The 20,510-nt window shown below is 36.0% G+C and overlaps 1 protein-coding gene across 2 annotated transcripts in view; it reads right to left on the reverse strand.

Moving 5' to 3' along the window:
• The window catches only part of LOC114530010, a 31,542-nt gene that overhangs the window by 9,834 nt on the left and 1,198 nt on the right, over nt 1-20,510 (reverse strand). Inside the window, exons 1-2 of one of the 2 annotated variants that reach the window (XM_028551576.1) lie at nt 7,097-7,297; nt 189-259 (exon numbers count right to left, since the gene is read on the reverse strand). The exons of the other annotated variant lie outside the window; for it this stretch is intronic. Of the exons in view, the coding sequence (XP_028407377.1) occupies nt 189-214 (26 nt within the window). The 5' untranslated portion in view covers nt 215-259; nt 7,097-7,297. Of the gene's footprint in view, nt 1-188; nt 260-7,096; nt 7,298-20,510 lie in introns of those variants that run through there. 2 annotated transcript variants of the gene reach the window in all.

Consider the following 20,510-nt stretch of genomic DNA (forward strand, 5'->3'; position numbering starts at 1 on the left):
TTTGGGTTCAAGTTGCTGGCGCGCCAAGGTTGGGCACGAGAGAGTCCAATAATCGTTTTTTGAATGCAAGTTCGATAAAAAAATTAACATTGGACGCTGAGCACGTCAGCAGCTGAAAATAGACAGCAATAGTGTGATTATTTATAAACAATACAAATAATGATATTTTGTATATACGAATGACTTACCTCTCAGCGCTCTGTTTATTTCCCATTGTGTGGGTATGTTATGCGTAATATTTTTCGACCGCCAATAGATTCTTTAAGAGACAAAAAAAAGTTTTAATTTTTAGCAGAAAGCAAACAGAGTTTTCGTGATATATTTCCGCGGATCAGTCTCAGTTGTTATGCGGATTATTATTATTATTATACATTGATTTCATACTGTATTCTCGTTTCTGATTGATCGAAACCCTCCAAATAAATTTCAATATACGGTTAAATTTGGTATGGTAGAAAACGCGGGTGCGGATAGGCGGATGCGGATAGATTCTTGCGGATAATTGTATATAATGCGGGTAAATTCTTGCGGATAATGGTAGAAAATGCGGGTAAATTCTTGCGGATAATGGTAGAAAATGCTGGTAAATTCTTGCGGATAATGGTAGAAAATGCGGGTAAATTTTTGTGGATAATGGTAGAAAATGCTGGTAAATTATCTTATCATCAAACAATCGAAATTAAACTGTTATTTTACAGATATTTCGCACAAGAGGCATGTTTTGACAAGAAACTGTCAACTCTTTACCTTTATTTACTAATTTAGTAACTGAATCAGCTATTTTAAAGACATTTTTATGAAGCGTACCCGAAATTATATGTCGAACTAACCATAGGCAGCCCAATGGCGAATGGTTTTATTTGATTTAAAAATGTACACTTTGATGAAATTCACACATATGTCATTTATTTACATGCTAACATACTTAAATCCTGTTACTTACAACGGACGACTTGCGTGTCTGACATAGCAATGTAGGTATAGCTATTATATAGTATAAGATCCTAATGTAGGCAACTTCAATCACAATATTCACATGGACACGTGCAAAGAATCCGAAAATACTTCAATTTATCCCTAAAACTAAGCTAAAATAACAAAAGAAATAAAATCTGCGATAGTTTTACTATACACTGACTATATTTTAATAATTAAAACAAGACGCCTGTTCTGGCGTTAACTCCGGCGCACGTGCCAGTCTTCAATATAGAGCTTCTGAACATAAACAATACAGTTCATATTCGCATTTAGATGCCTTGCGAACCTAAATGTTCGATCGCGAAATTCAGAAGCACATCGTACTTTAAAAAGTATAGAAGTTAAATCGTTCAAGAATGTAAATAAACGGTATGATACATTCGCTTTGTCTTACACTTTGCCTTTGGAATTCGCGCTTATATAGTTATATTAAATCTTCAATCCTGTGCAAACTACGACGAGTCAAAGCGCCCATACACGACCACATCATCTTGTTAAACGGCGAAATAGCAGCGATATTACTAAAATAGGACCAGAATCTACACGTATTAAATAAATTCTTACCCCAATTCAGTCTAAACTTAATCGAAAAGCATGAAAAGAACGGTTTATTTGTTCCTCTTGAAGGAATTGCCGTATCATGCGAGCGAAATCGAATCGCGCATCGGAAAATTAGCCAAAGCTGTGCACCACAACTCTTGGGAGACAAGACTGGGACATAGATAAATCCAATCACATACACATTTTAAATACTAGAATGTTTCGCGCCATTACAGACTTGCGACGACGAAAAATAATAAAAAAAACAATAAAAAAAAAAACAAAAACAAAACAAAACCGAGGCGAATTTTCAACTCCGTCGCTGACGCCGGAGTAATAAGTTATGGAAGCGAGAAAATGCGAAAAGTTTTTGTTATTTTACTTTTTTTGGAATGGGCCGATGCTGGACCCGCGCTGTTGACTTTTAAGAACGTTTGAAAATGACGAGTTTGTAATCTGATTGGCTGTCACAACAGCGAGAACAAAAACAGCCAATGAGATAAAAATTCGTCATTTTCAAACGTTCTCAAAAGTCAACAAGCGTGTCATAACGTGTTGCTGAAATTACATTATTGGGAATTGTCATAACAGTACCGAGTTTCTGCAATATGTAAAATGGAAGTTGCTCTAATTTCAAATTTGTCTCGTGCCTTAGACAGCCGTGTCCCAAAAAAATCCCCCCTATGGAAATGTTGGAATTTAAATGCATGATCAAGGCAGTAGTGTGTAAATAGTATAGTTATTAGGTTGAGGCATTCAATTAAAGCGTCTTGCTTTCAATTGGGTTTATCGTAATATTAAGGCAATTATAAGATTCTAACAAAGGCTTGATTTCAATAGAGGGGACATTTTTTTGGGACACCCTGTATAATTTTATTATAACAAGGCGGCCATCTTTGATTGCGAAATCCTGCGTGTTGGTAATCACTTGAATTTCTGGAGATGGAATCGGAGCCGTATTACCGTATTTATAGTGAAACTATAGAGCTCTCTAGTATAGACCTGACACCGACGAATATAATTGGAAGATTTACCTTTCTCTCGGTAAAAAATAAAAAATTTACATCTATGAACGGTTCATATATTACTATTAGGCTCCATTTATCGCTTGCGCGGTGCAGCCCATATCGTAACATAAATAAATGAAGACTAATACTCTGGCGGCAATGATCGGCCGGATGAGCTCCGTTTTCTGCGCGAGGACCGCATTATATAGAATCATAACAGTACTCTCGTTTGGATAAATAAATGGCAATGTTTAATAATGAAAACAAATGTAGCAAATTACATGCAAGAATATGGCTACATTTTTTATTATCATGCATAGCACAGAAAAGGTGGGGAGCTAAAAAACGCCCAAGTGTAATTAATTAGAAAGTGGAAGCGCGAAATGGGTTAGTTGAGGGAGGGAGGGTGAAGGAACGATATTCAGGCCGCGACGAAATGTTAAACAATGACCTTAAAATGTTGTCCATGCTCACTTTTATACGGTAGACGTGAAGCGTGATATGTAAATTTACTGAGATGTAGCAATATTCCACGGGAAAATCAACAGGTTGAAAAAGTTTCGCTGCGATGAATATATCCCCTAAAACCCATGCCACGTTCCTCACAGTCCTTGAATAGCCCGTATAATCCCCGCGAAAGCAATAAAATGATTATTCGCTTAAGCAAATAACTGTTTTACACGGTACCGGGCGACCTTAGAACCAGTCTTAAAGAAAACCACGGAACCGAACAAACTAGTCTTAGTCCCTTAACAGGACGAGTTCGCGACCTAAAAAAATCAGTCGAAAACTGACTGCATGATATATTGCTTTTTAAATCGCGTAGAGAACTTAGCGGGAGCCGTATAAGTAATCAATATAAAGCTCTCCAGTATAGACCTGACACGGTCGAATATTGTTCTGATGTCTTTTTACTTGGTAAATGTAATTGAAGTATTTACCTTCCTCTTGGTATAAATTTACTGTAAACTATTCCTATTAATCTTGTAGCTTGCCGGATAATCCGCGTGTATGCATGCATGATTTCTTAGTGTTTCAAATTAAGCGTTGCCAGAAATCTCCTACTGGTCGCTGTTGGATGTAAACCACATTTTATTCAATTTATGTGGGTCGTATGTCGTCGTTCGGCGAAAATTGGTATTTTAAGGACATTTAGTTTTTCCTAAGAATATTCTGCACCGCTTTGAACAATTATAGACATGTATATGCTCAAAAATGTGAAAAAGTGCAGCTCATAAACAAATGGCTGTTACGAAAAAAATGATGTGTCAAAATGTTTTTATTCGAAGCCATTCAACCGGTTATTACTCGGCGTCAGCGACGGAGTTGAAAATTCGCCTCGGTTTTGTTTTGTTTTGTTTTTGTTTTTTTTATTTTTTTCTTTATTATTTTTCGTCGTCGCAAGTCTGTAATGGCGCGAAACATTCTAGTATTTAAAATGTGTATGTGATTGGATTTATCTATGTCCCAGTCTTGTCTCCCAAGAGTTGTGGTGCACAGCTTTGGCTAATTTTCCGATGCGCGATTCGATTTCGCTCGCATGATACGGCAATTCCTCCAAGAGGAACAAATAAACCGTTCTTTTCATGCTTTTCGATTAAGTTTAGACTGAATTGGGGTAAGAATATATTTAATACATGTAGATTCTGGTCCTATTTTAGTAATATCGCTGCTATTTCGCCGTTTAACAAGATGATGTGGTCGTGTATGGGCGCTTTGACTCGTCGTAGTTTGCACAGGATTGAAGATATAATATATATAAGCGCGAATGCCAAAAGCAAAGTGTAAGACAAAGCGAATGTATCATGCGGTTTATTTACATTTTTGAACAATTGAACTTCTATACTTTTTAAAGTACGATGTGCTTCTGAATTTCGCGATGGAACATATAGGTTCGCAAGGCGTCTAAATGCGAATATGAACTGTATTGTTTATGTTCAGAAGCCAGCCTCGTACCCAGGCGCTTTATTGGAAAACATAAAGGTTGCATTCAGCGTAATATAGAGATCTGTGGCTGAGATGTGCGGCGCGCAGGGGTGCTTGGGGAGGACGCGACGGGAGAACGAAGCGCCTGGCAGAATATGCAGATTTCCGGCTCCCATTTTTGCAAAAAGTGAGAAATGCGTGAAATCTACAATATGTAGATATATTTTGAAGAAGAATTGAACCTGCGACCAAAATTATGGATGATTTGGAACGATCGTTTCAAGAACTATCATTTGAAGGTAGCTTTATACTGAATTTTTTATTTTAATACGACTATTTTGACAAATCTCGTTTCGTAAATAGTGTATGGGTATACTCCTAACTCCTCTGTGTTACTATGCAGTCGCGCAGTATTTAACACTATTTAAATTCATCTTAATTTCCTTACAAAAGTATCATCAAGCTTGGAGGAGGAAAGGTATACGTTTGGTATCGAAGAATTGAGTGTTAGAGGTCAGTGCTTACTGCTTAGCCTTAGTTGCCTTGGGATTTAAATATTTCCTCTATTGATATTAATTAAACAATAATACATTTTATTTTCATTCTATATCAAATATGCTATCAAGTTGCAATTTATATGCGTGTTACTAGTAATATACAATAACAAACTCCAGGTCAGATTGTTACGAGCACCCCACAGAAAGAGGGAGGAAAAGAATCATTTCACAGCAGGGAAACATGCTTTAACCCGAATGCTTGGAGTTTGTGTGAATTTAAGAATAAACATAAGTACATATTATATATCAAGACTCAATTGTCAGAGATTGGGGCTGTTATTCATAAATTATACATATTTGTGCTTTTCATAGGTAGTGGAAGATATAAATCACCAAATTTATGCTCTGAATTAGAAAGGTTGTTGGACTATTGTGAAGACTCCAATGTCCATGAAAAACAGACATTATTAATGAGTTTACATGGCATTCTGATAATAAAAAGAATACTTTGACTCGGGGAATTAAAGAAATTTTCCCACATTCTACAAAAAAGAAAATAGTTGTTGGATGTGAAAATATGTATCTTCTTTTGAGAGTATAATGTAGTAAATAGGACTATGGAACAATATAATTTATACATGTATTATAGTAATTTCTTGGAATACTGTACACAACCTTCATCTACATTGTGTGATGTATATAAGTATATTGCTGTAGGGATGAATTAAGTCTATTGTTTGCTTTGTGGTACATCAGTTGAATTAATTTCATGTACAGTACAGTATACCAAAGAGTGTTGGTGTTATAAAGGAATATTAATGAATTACTCTCTACATAGGTTTCAATAGTTAATTTTTCTTAACATTTAATACAGTTATTTACACTAATTTGTTAATGAAACCACATGGTAGTAAACCATAATATTTCTGTAATGCAGAATGATAATATTTCTGTAATGCAGAATGAACTTAATGTAATGGAAAATGGCTTAGATGAACAGAATCAACTGCTGCTATTACTGCATTAGATGATGGAAACATTGAACTGGCTAATGAGCTTAACAAACATAGATTCAAATTAAACTCAGCATTGACAAAAACGTACCAGGTCAAAGTCAAAATTCTTAGTGTTTCTGGAGGTGTTAAAATAACAGATTCCCAAGAAAACCAAATTAATAAAGAAGTCAAACAGATGGAAGAAATGTGCAACCTAAATCTGATGTAAATCATTGCATATTCGAGTAGATACTCTTCTTTCAGCGCTCGTAAATAACTGTTTGCGCCTTAATATTCGAAAATGATGAATAATACAACGCAGTGATAATTTTTGCACAAAATCTTTCCCAAATGTACCGCCCGGTGGATAGGGTGGACGGCAATTTGCTCATTTGCATCTATGAAATATATGAATAAATCGTCCGCCGGCGCCATATTTGTTGCATATTCTGCCAGGCGCTTCATTTGTCGCGTCCTCCCCAAGCACCCCTGCGCGCTCGCACATCTCAGCCACAGATCTCTATATTACGCTGAATGCAACCTTTATGTTTTCCAATAAAGCGCCTGGGTACGAGGCTGCGTCTTGTTACATATCGAAAGTAGAATTCCGATGTAAGTTAACAGAGAATTAATTCCAATTCTGAAGCAGTATTTCTTTAACTTACGAAAATAATAGACATTTTCAGGTATATGGCAATATCTCACGATATATAACAGTAGAACATTATCCATTGCGCTATATAATTCTCACAAACGGCTAAATTGATTCGTTGAAAAAATACGCCGTATGTACCAACTTGCGTGAGTTTAAAATTCAGCTGTAAACGACATCGCATCAGGCCAAGCGCGCTTAAACGTTACTTTGGTTGTACAATAACCATAAATTGTCGAGCTAACATTTATTGCCAACATTTTCTATTACACCTTCGCGGCAATCGGCACATACTTTAAATAATGCATAAACGTCTACACCAGCTATGCCGGAAGCTAACATACCGACTGTCATACACATCAACACGTCGCTTATTGCCAGTTTATTATATAACAGTGGCGAAAACAACAATCTATTATTAGATCTATACCATCACTCTGAAGGCAAACTTTCTAAACTTGCCTTGAGCATCGATTAATAATTATGATAAGTTGGTATTACCTGCATGGATTGATAAAAATTTCACCTTGAATCTGCCGGGCGAATCTGTCGCAGCTAGGGCCTAATAGTTCCTCCAAAACGTTGGTGTTTTAAAAGATTATTGTCATAGAAGACTTTCGAATTGATAGGACTTACTGATAATCCAATTATTCACCAAATAAAAAGAGGTGATTACGATATATCTCATGAAGTCGGCGTGTTAAATCGGTAGACGCGAAATAGTTATGCGTGTGAGTATACGAATTAATGTATGGATTGTCCAGCGCATGCGTTAATCGGGGATTAAATGGCCTTATCTTTTCCACTTGGTAAGGCTGTTTCCACTAGGCGGAATTTTGCATGAAAGGCATTTTTGATTTGTATACAGTTTAAATTGGGAAACCATGGTTCAATTATCGTTTTTGACTAGTATTCCTTTAAAATATCGTAATATTACCCCAAAATATACCGCAATCCAGAGAATAATTCTTAATTACTAGAAGTAATCAAAGATTAGCAAGTGCGTTCGGTGGTCGGCTATAGATATCTTGATGTGGATCTAAATCCTTAAGGCAATGCGAATTAAAGTCTGCTGTGAATCTTCAAGAAGTAAACGCGGTTTGTTTACTTTATGAGCAAATAAAATTCCGGATATCGCATGGTTAATCCAACGGAAGATAGCTTCCTGATGCTTTGATGAGAATTATCAGTCATATTGCAGACACTTCAAATCAAAATAATCGAGTGTACAATTCCTACAACTTCTTAATAAACAAGCGAATATGAAAGCCAGATGCCCGCGGTCCTAAGCAACAGCGTATTATCCCAAAATACGGAAAGCACGTGAAATTAGGACACGGCACAAAAACCGGAAATCAGAGCATACGCAAAAACACGAAACCGAGGCAAATGTTACATCCAAAAATCTCGAAATGACATAGCATCCAGCCGTGACGTCACGATTAGGAAGCGTTCTCCTTCGTCGAACGCAAAAAGTTTGAAGCATGAGTCGGAAAAAAATCTATAAGCCGGTTCACAAAAATCGCTATAATTATACGTAACAGTGCCCTTTCTTTTTACCCGTTCACTTTACTTTAGTGGGTGCCATTTTATAGTTTACAGATTTTATATGTTTTCATTGTAATCACCAATAAAAATCATCAATAAAAATCCCATAAGGGTTTGTAAGGATAATACATGTCATGTGACTTGATTGTTTTAATTTCTTTGGTAAACATTATACTGTCTAAATTATTAATTAAGTTAACACTCTTTATCAAATAATCGAATTGAAATGACTGCGGTGATTATCTCCTTTAAATATTAACCACTATGCTAGCAAAACTTGTATTCAATAACATTGTACTCGGTAATATCCGGTATTAGTAGCTTAAACCTCCATGCATGGTTACTGTTTAACAACATAATTCGATCTGTCCTTGATATCTGGAGTGGTGGACTTACCAAGAAGCAAATGGCAGTATAGAAAGAGTTCAGAGAAGGGCTCTTAATATTGTATATGGACATACTGGATATAAGGATTTTAGTAGCAAATTAAAGAGCAGAGTAAATTGGAATCCCTGGAAGAACGCAGAAACAAAGCATGTATACTGATGATTAAAGATTTGATCGACCCGAATCACCGGCCTTATGAATTGTTGCCAAAATAAATAAAAAAACGTTAGGGAAAAGGAAACGAGATTGAATAAAGATAGATTATATAATTATTTCTGCAGGACAGAATGTTGTACAGACGTAGTCCATTAGTCCATGATATAGACTTGTATAACTCATTTTTAAATATAGGTAATTTTAGACGCATTTAGTATTAATAGCCAAGAAACGCGGAGCAGGGTGGCTCGCTGGGCTTTAGCCGCACCAATAATTTTTCCGTAATTAGTCTTTAATTTTGAATATTTTTTAGTTAGCTCAAATTTACAAGCAATACAAGTGCCAAACATGCTGGAAACCGGCTTTACATTGGACAAGCATTTGACCATTAAAACAGCGTGGTTATCCATGTCAAAATATTGACATCATAACCAAAGCATGGTTATATCGTTTAATGTTTGTATATGAGCGCCAAACATGCTGGAAACTTTACATAGGGCAAGCATTTGACCATTAAAACAGTGTTGTTATCCATATCAAAATATTTGACATCATAACCAAAGCATGGTTATATTGTTTAATGTTTGTATATGAGTACCAAACATGCTGGAAACTTTACATAGGACAAGCATTTGACCAATAAAACAGCGTGGTTATCCATGTCAAAATATTTGACATCATAACTAAAGCATGGTTATATTTAATTTACTTACGTGGTGTACCTACAAGTTATTATAATTACTAAAGTCGCCATGCAATCATACAAGAAAATTATTACATGGTTATATTGTTTAATGTTTTTTATATGAGCGCCAAACATGCTGGAAATTTTACATAGGACAAGCATTTGACCATTAAAACAGCGTGGTTATCCATGTCAAAATATTTGACATCATAACCAAAGCATGGTTATATCGTTTAATGTTTGTATATGAGCGCCAAACATGCTGGAAACTTTACATAGTATAGAATGTGATCTAGGAATTTTCAAAACCTCCTCATAAGTCAAAACACTTTAAATTTCGAAGTGTCCAGCAAACACCGAATAAGTGTAAATACCCACAATTTTGGTGTAAATCAGTATATTATACCCACAAAGTTCAAATTTACCCTTCGAGGTGTATTATTACACCAATATTGTGTTTTCTCAACACGGTACCGGTTAAGGATATAGCTAAAGTTAATCTTCTTCGGCGTAAATTTACGCCAAACGTCGTTAAATAAACACCATTCTTGTGTAATAAGGCACCACTTTGGTGTAAACTTTATCGCTATAGTTTTGTGTTGAATGAGCTAGAGCTGAGGCGTGCATGCACTGGAAGCTTTTGTCGGAAAAAAGTTGCAAATGGGTTATCATTTTTTATATTCCTAAATAACTAAATAACAGTTATGAGCAATAAGTAATAATCGAGCAAAGAGAAAATTTCGAAATATACATAGGCCTCTGAAATCGCCGCAAATGCCTCTCAAAGGATTATTGGAAAATAATACATACTATGTAAAGTTTCCAGCATGTTTGCCCCTCATAACAAACATTAAACAATATAACCTTGCATGCTTTGGTTATGATGTCAAATATTTTGACATGGATAACCACGCTGTTTTAATGGTCAAATGCTTGTCCTATTTGCAATGCTGTCATTGCTGCGAACCATTTTTAGCGCATCCTTGATATTAAGTACCTTACAGTTAACGTTTCGTTTACAGTCAACGTCATCGGCAAATGCTCACATCAGATATGCCTCGTAAAGGCTCTAGCTTTATTTACATCACATTTTAGAAGCTTAAAAAGACGCAAAGATGTTTTTCCCAATGCGATGAAGTTCGTCAATTTCGCTGACGACGCTGAGTGATTTTTGATCGCTATTATTTTCTTTTAGCTGTGGCTATAATGCAATGCAACAACTTAAATATCAAATATTCAACCGAATATTTTCTACAAGTATCGTAACTAAGTAGCGTCGCCATCGATAAGTGGGTGGACAATTCATTCCCAGCTTGAAATTTGCATCACTTTAAATATAATAGGATCTTACTGAATATATGCACAACAGCAATGCACCAGTGCACGACTGGCTCCCAAGATTATATATGGAGGCCAGAATATTCTTTTGGTTTCATCTGATAAAATAGGAATGCATTAAGGGCAATAACCCCTAAAAGTTAGCAAAGGCCCTTTGCACCCACGACACAATCTTATATACACACACTGACACCCTGATTATATCTCTCTATATACTCTATATACAATATTATAGATAGAGACAGTAAGACCATATATTATACGATGAAATACAGAAATTAAAATAAACCAGAACGCTCTCGTCATGCTTAGACTGATTTTAAACTGCACTCACGACCTATCATGAGTAATTATTCGACAGTCTAATGGTTAGGATGCGTATGGGTTTGCAAAAATACAAATAAAATTCTATAAACCTGACACTTAAAATACTTCAAGATATTAGAGAGATAAACTTCGACGTTGTATGCTAAACGAGGCCTGGCTACGCTCGGATGCACGTAACGTCGTAAGCACTATGCTATAATTCCGCTTGCTATATACAGTTGATTCAATTAACGTTGTCCTTCCAAAACCATATAAACGTTAAACTCTGAGTGCTCAAGGGATCATGATAAATTTAGACTTGTATAGTTGGAAATTTGGCAGCGCAAGAATATCCAAGAAGCTTCACGATAGAAATATACTCATGCTACGTGCAAGGCAAGTTTCTGAATTGAAGGGATTACAAGGTTCGCTCAGAGAACAACCTTAATTGAATTAGCTGTATACAAATCACATTACAACTTGAAGACATATTCAAGATTGTAACTGATTAACCATGAAAGGCAATGTCAAGGGATACCAGAACATATCTGATTGGTATATTACCTACCCGCGTTTACTTCTTTAACAATCGATCGTATGAGTTATGACCATGACATTCTATCGTTCTTTTGAATTTGGATTTTAGTCTAAATCTTCTCCGTCTACGCACAACGATCGTCCGTTGTAGCACATGGTTATACTTTTACACCTAACTATTGCTGGTGACTGATCTAATACAGCCAATGGCAATATATTTCAGAGCTTTACCGGTAAACAAGACCTTGAATTCGTGATGCTCACTTGTGCTGTGGTCATTGCGGGGTGGGAAAATCTTCGAATTCTTTGCATAGCTTCGAATTCAATTCTTAGTTATTCTATGTAGACTTTCAAACTGCATAATATATACGTTATATATAGCGAGTATATATAACCGTTATATGTAATCGACTTCTATCTGGTTGTGTAATAAGGGCATTATAACAACCAGTAGCGTTGCCAGGCTTCAGAATTTCTTGGAGGAAAACTGGTATTTACTGGGAAAAGATAGAATTTTCAGTGTACCGTTATGGCGTAGTCAGCCCAAAATATACGAGGGGTACAAGCATAGGTTTATCAGTTTCAGCAGGGGTACAAGCATAGGTTTTAAGGCTGTTTTCCACTTCAACGGTATCGCAGGCTCGTAGCGACACGCAGCGTATATCATTTTCTTGGGCACTTGGATAGAAGGATTATTGACTTCGAATAAACAAAGGAATACGTACGCTACAGTCACCTTACGATACGGTTGAAGTGGGAAATCAGGCCTTAGCATCACATGTTTATTTTTGCACTTGGATTCTGAGTCAAAACAGATCCGTCTAGCTAACGCTGGAGAAGTATTCGACTATTTGCCCAATTTACAGTTGCAAGCATTATGAGAACTAAAAACTTTGGGTGATACCACAAAACAAAACTACTGCTGCAAGTTATATATTTAACATATTTTTTCGAATTATAGGCAAGTTTAATAAAAAAATATATAGCATAATCACCCGACCTGCCTGAAAAACACATTGTCAAAATTATGAATTGAAGATTAGCTTGCTGTTCTTCTACATGGTACATACATTTCGTGAAAATATTTGGGCTCGTTCCTATGTTCTTGAGTTTTGGAGCCTTTACGTTTAATTTAGGTCAAGTCACGTATTTTGTGACAAATGCTTGTCCTTCAGTAGCATTTTAATAAAAATTGAATTATATTTAGTGAGTAATGACATATTTTAATATGGAACCTTTTGGATAGCCTCGGAGAAATTATGAAATATTTTATACGTAAGCACAAAAGTAAGCATAAATTTAAAACCGTTCCTCCTATGACGGTTGCGAACGCGAGCGGCTTCACCACATCCATATGACCGAAGCCTTCATGTGACGGGGCAACAGCAATCAGGGTTAGCATGGTAATATTTACTGCAACAATCAAAGAGTATGCCCATGGACAGTACTGTAACTAAATTAGTTATACACATTTCCACACGTAATGTAAAAGTATACAAAATATGCCAACTTCGCATGGCTATATTTTCCGTATTTTACAACATTTTGCAGCCAAACTTTGTATCTGCACTAATTTGAGTATGCTCTTTCTAGCTGTTTTCATTTATTTTTCCTTTGTTACTTCAGTTGAAAATTAGTCTAAAGCGCAAGTCGTCCATTCAAATCTAATGGAATCGATTCAAGCAACATTTTTCCAACTTGTAAACAGCAATTTGTATTTCCTTCATAAAGCTCCATCTTTCTAATGACTGGCATTGCAATTCAGGCAATAACACGCGGCTTTTCTCCATAAAATCATTATCAGCCCATCCTTAAATAAAAGTTACATTCAGAAACATTCTCTTAGCAGTATCCGGTAATAATAACTTAGTGTTTATAAACACGTACTTCAAATCCTGGATAAATATAATTATAAATGAATAAATAAAAAGATAAAAAAACAAACTGTGTTTTAGCCAATGATTTGGAAACATTTTCAATTTTTGTACATCTAAAGGACTCAGCGCTTTTACCTCGATGCACATCATCGCACTTTTCGGGAGACATATGCCTCTAACGGATGCCCACAAACAGCCATGCCGACATCGCGCAATCATCCTTCGATTAAAATCGCTTAAAGCACAGTTTGCAAATTTCACTTCTTAGGAAGGCTTTAAAGTATGTATTTTATGTATTGAACCCGACAAATTATTCTTCGTGCATTGCTTTAATGTTGCGAATTTTTCGCCATTGAGTTCGGAAGTGTTCAACTGCATGTGCAGATATTTAAAAAAAAAATCGGATCGACAGCAATCTTTAAATTGGAATATGTTAATATTTTAAACTACATGTTTACGAAGATTTTAACTCTTTTAAATGACGTCACAAATCCATGTTCCAAAAAACACACTTTGTTAAAAAATGAAACATAAAAGTCATGTCAAAAGATGTCGCTGAATTTATTCACCTTTTGCCATATAAATTGTACACTTGTCTGTTCGTAAATGGTGCATAAAAAATCAGTCACTACATAAATGTAATAATTTCACTAATTGCTACAGTCATGATTGTGGATATCAATAATAAGCTATGGGGAATAATATTTGTGTGTAATCGTATTAAAGCAAAAATTGACATGATAATCTTTCTATTTTACAATACTTAATTTGCTTGATTTTCGAGGTATTTATCTCAACATATTTGACCACTTCGAAATATCGTACCAATTTTTGGCAAATTATTTTGGGCAGATTAATGCGTATTTTACAGTTAAATATTACGAGAAGCACATACAAGCCAATCATGCATTTTCATGTGTTTGTCTTGTAAGCATTTTTAGTCCCTGATGCACGAGACGCAAATTCAGTCACAAGTGTGACACGAGCTACGCTCGATTAAATACTTGCGATTTTTGCTGCGATTTTCTCCTTTTGATACATGTGAACGAGTAATTAGTTACGAATGCTCTAAGGTATAAGACGTCTTACTTGAATATCACTAACTTATTCACTCGTTTACATCTATCAAAAGAAGAAAATCGGACATAAAATCGCAGCAAAAATTACATTCCATTCTAACGATTTTCACCGTCGGTTTTTATCTCATCACAAATGATGACATTACAAATTTTCCATTGAAATTAGCAAGCAGAAATTAGATTTTTTGGACAACATGCACAAATAATGTCTAAGATGAAAAATTACTAGAAGATGAAGGACTGTTCCTTGTTTTTAGTTGTTGTGAAGCCAAGTAATATGCGTTTAATATTAAGTATTATGAAGAGCTAGCTCTTTGTGTACACACATCCTGAACTTAAATCTCAAAACTTGCATGCATTTTCACCGATTGCTCCCTTTTAACGTCGCTTCATGCATATAGCTAATTTTAACAAACAAGTTCATAGTTATTGACGGGTTAATTGTTCCTTTGGTATTTTTTTGTCGAGAAAATTCTGTCTGAACGTGTTTATAGTACCTATATTTTAATTTTTTATAGACTTATACTAAGATTGCTAAAATACAATATTTCCATAATTTCTCAGTTTCAACACACGCATTTGTAACTCAATCACAACTCAATCACAAATCCGAAACTCAATCACACACTCACACAACATAAAAAACACAACTAACACAAATGAAATAAAGCGGTTAAAATACCCCATACATGCTTTGATTTAATGTACAATAATTTCGTCAACCTGGCAATTTTGTCGAATGTAACCGATAAATCTTAATCTCTATTTCATGCACTTGGCGCTATTACCAGTGGAGTGCTCTTTTACGGGGTATGTATTATTTCCACCTCACATTCGTTAAAAAAATACTATTATTAGACGCTGCGTCTTCTGTATCATATACATTTGGTGTGAATGAGTTTTAGATTCTAAACAATATATTCTCGAATTACGCAGTTTGAATGAATTTAGAGAAGGAGTATAGGTATTAACATTGGATAAAAAATCCCAAAACAACCAAATTGATCAAAAAGCGATTAAGATTAGCGAGGCATGTACACAAACAATCGCTGCTTGCCTCGCTACATTGCAATTGTTTTCGGAAAGTCGTTTCCTTCCTTTACGTCTGCATCAACAAAATTAATTAACATTCATGCAAGTCGCTTTTTCAATGAGACAGAGAAAGTCCTGGAGTGACGGATCTCACAATTCAGTATCAAAGACAAAAGCAGAAAAAGAATGCCGAGATGCATAGAATAAAAACATGAGAGAAAAATTAGAATTTTTAAATCAATTTTGTCCGAATACACAGCAATGACTACATAAATGTACACATATATTTATAACTTATATATAACTACTGAAAAAGGGTCTCGATCGTGAAAAATTATTTGATTTGTTCTGTTTTGAAAAATCATTGTATATTCTCAGAATTTGTGCCTATGTATGTTCTACCTCCACCGCAGACATTTCTTTGGGCAATTGTGCAGGCGGTTATAATAACCTATGGTTTTGACGAACAGCGCTGTGGCAAAAAAAGTGAAATCTATCCACAGATTCGCCTTCGTTACTGCTAGCTAGTATACCAGAATTGCTATAATAGGAAAATGATATAATAAACAAGACATCTTTCCTCAGTTTTGCAAATAACTACTCTTCTGCTTATACGAACATCCGAGGGCAACCTTATTGAAATTTGAAGACAATTCAGACAATCTTGATTTTACGAAGTCGTATCCATTTTAGCTACATCTATTCTTCTGATTCATCTTCGTCATCACTGCTAAGAGTAACGCCAAACAAACTTATGATATAACTATCACTATCACTATCACTATCTCTATCACTTGTTATTCTATCTTCCTGGAGTGGTGTTTGAACTATTGATGAAGAATATTGCCTTCCTTGTGTGTGGCATTCTTTCTCTTCCAACTGAAAATTTCTAGGTAAATCAAAATTCAGAGGTAACCCTGATTTCAGACCGCTGAAATAAACCAATCTCATCTGACCAGAAGATTCAAGGCAAACAATTTTGTCCTCGTCTGGAGACATCGCCATGCTGATAATCGATTCTAGCTTCACGTATGCGATGGATTTCCACACAGATAGATCAAACAAAAACACAACATCATCGATACCGTAAGATATCAGATAGCGATTCCCTCGCAAAAAACTGCAATATTCAATTCTACCTAAGTGATTGAGTGGCACATTCCAAAAGCAACTCGGACCATTGACGGGATGGATCAGAATCTCATTTCCAATGCAACAAGCCAATAGCTTGTCGTCAGACGAGACGGTGCAGTAATTACATTTACGTTGTGCTATGTGATGCACGTTAGGCACATCCAAAAAGTTAAAAGATCTAGCAGAGAGCTTTGGAGGATAATCTAGTACCATAACAGACAATGCGTTACAGAAATACAACTTGGTCCTATTTGAAGAAAAACAAACACTTTCTATATGCATCGTATATGGAAGGCTTAAAGGATCAGACAAAACGCTATTCGTCACATCCCATACGTAGAAAGACTGGTCATCACCACCTTTTTGGACGGAAAATAGAAGTAAAGAATCATCAGTTGAAAATGTTAGACAAGGAAAAATGTGTTCACATTCTTCTTTGACATTAAAAACTGAGCAAAGAAACTCTCCACCTTTAAATAAAATGAGCTCAGATCCTTGGTGCATAGCGATTATTTTTCCACCATGAGAAAAAGTAAATTTCTTCACGAGGCCCTTTGTTGAGTGCTCATTCTTAGTATCGAAGTATCGAATGTCGTGCTGGATCATGTCTTTATCGGTTAAGTTGTACGAAAGGCACAATCCATCGTCAAAGAGAAATGTTATTGAATGAGGTGAGGTGAATGTAACTTTATCTGGCTGAGTCGGTTTAGTATATTTTCTAAACAGGCATTTACGAAGAAATTCTCCAGGCAAATTTTGCAATAAGATACCTTTGGTCTCATTGTCAAAGCCACTGAAAATATATTGAAATTCACCGTGGTGGTCGTGTTCAAATGAGCAACGAAACGGGACAAATCGTGAAGTACACTCAATATCTTTGCCTGTCTGAAGAGAACCTTTGAACAGTTTCTGCCCAGAAACATAGAAAATATAATCGTCGTGGATGAAAGCAAGATCATACAACATTTCGATATAGAGAAAACAAGCTGTAGGATTTTTCCGAAATCTTTCGTTTATATCAGCTTCAAGCAGCTTGAACTTACTATTAATAACTATCGCAAGCTGTTTCCCATTAGTGGCACTACGAGAGTCACCAAAACACTTTGCAGGCAAAGTATATCTATTTTTACCTCGAGAAGACTGTTCTAACATATCTTCGTTTACCGTTGCTCCGAGAAGATAATGTTTGCCGTAAAACCTTTTCTGCCATGTTGTAAAAGGCATTAAAGAGATATCGTCCCTCTCTAGAAGACCTATCTTTTTCAATAGATCATGTTCTAAACTTTGGGAAATGTAATGAATATTTTTCTCACTTGGCAGGTGATCTTCTTCTACAGTTAATGCACACGGAGAACAGTCCTTAAAGATGGTCTCCTGCTCCCTACGTAATTTTGCATTTACATAATGCAATAAACGTTCCCTTAAAAGCTGAGATTCTTCAAAAAAACGTTCAAAAAAACGTTCCTCACTGATGCTTGTATAGTCAGTTGTCAGTTCGTCCATTACAGTGATCACCCGACCAAAAATTCTAGAAAAGGCGTGAAATATTGCAATGTCATGAAGCGCAATATCTTCTGCATGTGATATGATATATTCAATAGGCATGACTGAAAAAATGTGCCAAAGATAGAAAAATGGCATTGACTTCATCTGCGAGGAAAACATCTCTTCTAACACAGGCCTTCCAGTCTCGACATTCCAGATTTGACGCTCAAAGATATCAGCATAATAAAAAGAAATTCTTTCGCGAATATCCATCTCCGGATTGTCAAGTTCTTTATAGTTCTCACAATTTTTGTGCGAACCAGCAAACGGTAAGAGGATTTTATCATGCATTTCCCGAGTATAACCTAACCATCTTTCTTTCGGACAAAGTTCACCACATAAAGCCAACTCCTTAATTGCCCATCTAGAAAGCATGTGACGCAAACAAAAGGGATGTTTAGGAATTTGCCTACTCACCGCAATATATTGGCCATCAGAAATAAACGAACCCCATTCATAACATTTAGAGTTCCCTTTAAACTGAGTTTTCTCCACGACACTTTCTTCCTCCACTGATAACCATCGGTCAAGTCTCCCAAAAAATATGAATTTGTCATCTGGTGAAAATTCCAAATGCGATATACATTGGTTACTTTCAATCGCCACCTCAATTGGCCCGAAAATTTTTTGGAAAGAACCCGAGTCATACAAAAATATATATCGTCCTTTCCCTCCAGCAAGGAAGCTTTTGTTATGAGAGGATGTACAGAACTTCATGTCACATAAAATATTCCTGACAAAGATCGAATGATCGAATGCATTACATGACTGGACTTGGATAATTCTACTGTGAGCTAAAACATTTGGAGGCGTAATATTGGCCTGTGTAAGCTGAGATGCTTTCCGGAGACAAGAGGCGAGAAGTTCAGAATTTCCAAGAACAATATATTTGTCTTCCCTAAGAACCGAAGCGATGTTATCTAGGATAGCTTTTTTCTCCTGATCAAACGCCATATTGGAAACAGATAACTCTAGATCTTCAAGGAGAGAATAAATTCCTAGTTTGTTACTTTCTAATCGCTGCTTAAGAAAGTAGTAGTTTGTCAGGCACCTAAAAACAATTTCAGAGTTAACAGACACATCTGTACCTGACTGATACAACAAACGAAATCCAATAACTAAGATATATGTCACTACATCGGGTGAAGTCTCGTCAAACGAAGTGTCATTTTGTTGTTCTTCAAGAAAACAATGGAGAAATTCAACGATGATTTTTGTAAAGTATTTGCTTGACACAACTTTGTCAATGAACAATTCTCGAGACGCCTTTTGTACGTCAGTTAACCAGAACGGAATCAAAGCGTGAAGAAACGCAAAGGTTTTCTGAAGTTCGTAAGGCAACAAACAGCGAAACAGCATCAATCACTTCTTGCTCATTTAAAGCGTTGTTTTCTCTTTTCAAAAGAAAAGCGAAATAAATGAAACAGGAAGTGGAGAAGGCGCCACCAAAGCACAGCCGAACAATTTTCTATAAATATCCTTACCTATTTTTTCTTTGACGCGTTCGAAATTTTTGTAGAAGAATTCGTTAATATTATCAGGGAAAATATGTGCACCATCCTTAAACTGGTCAGGATGTTCCGCAATGTAGAAAGCGTACAAAAACATTCCATTGCATTTTTCTGTTAATTGTTCAGCAGTGTAGGGCAGACCCACAAAGTTTATCTTATTCTCTAAAAAGCGCTGAATATCCTGTTTATGCTGTTCATAAAAGCCTGCACTATCGCTATTACCTGCACAAATTCGAATACATGGGTTGTACGTTTGCAATTTGAAATGGACGATGTCCTCCGGTCGACTAGTGATGAAGAAAACGAGCCATTTAGGAAGCATTGGAAAACGGTTCATTATGAGATCAAGAAAATCTTTTCTGGAGAAATACTCTGCCTCATCTAGTGCATCAATCAAAAAGTTTTTTCGCAATGGGACTGCATTTACTTAATGGCTCTTCTAGCAATTTTGTAAACAGCTCGTGAACTCCTAGCTTAGCATTAGTCAACATATTTTGTATCCGGATTCCCTCACAACTCTATCATATTGACTATTACAATTACACAGTTGATAAGCGATAGTAACAGGATACCTGGGATCACGACGTGTGCCATCGTAGTGACGACAAAAGTACGCAGCTGCTGTTTCCATCTTTCTTTGCTCTCTGAATGACGACAGCAGCCATGACTTTTGCCAACTGCGGCATCACCCAGCACATAGGCTCTTGAGTTACCAAATCACTGAACCACTTGTTGAAATCTTGCAGTAGCCAAAGGCTTGTGTCGGATCGTAACGTCCAG

The sequence above is a fragment of the Dendronephthya gigantea genome, unplaced genomic scaffold (assembly GCF_004324835.1).
Source record: "Dendronephthya gigantea isolate DGI-Jeju-01 unplaced genomic scaffold, DenGig_1.0 000059F, whole genome shotgun sequence".
Taxonomy (NCBI): domain Eukaryota; kingdom Metazoa; phylum Cnidaria; class Anthozoa; order Malacalcyonacea; family Nephtheidae; genus Dendronephthya; species Dendronephthya gigantea.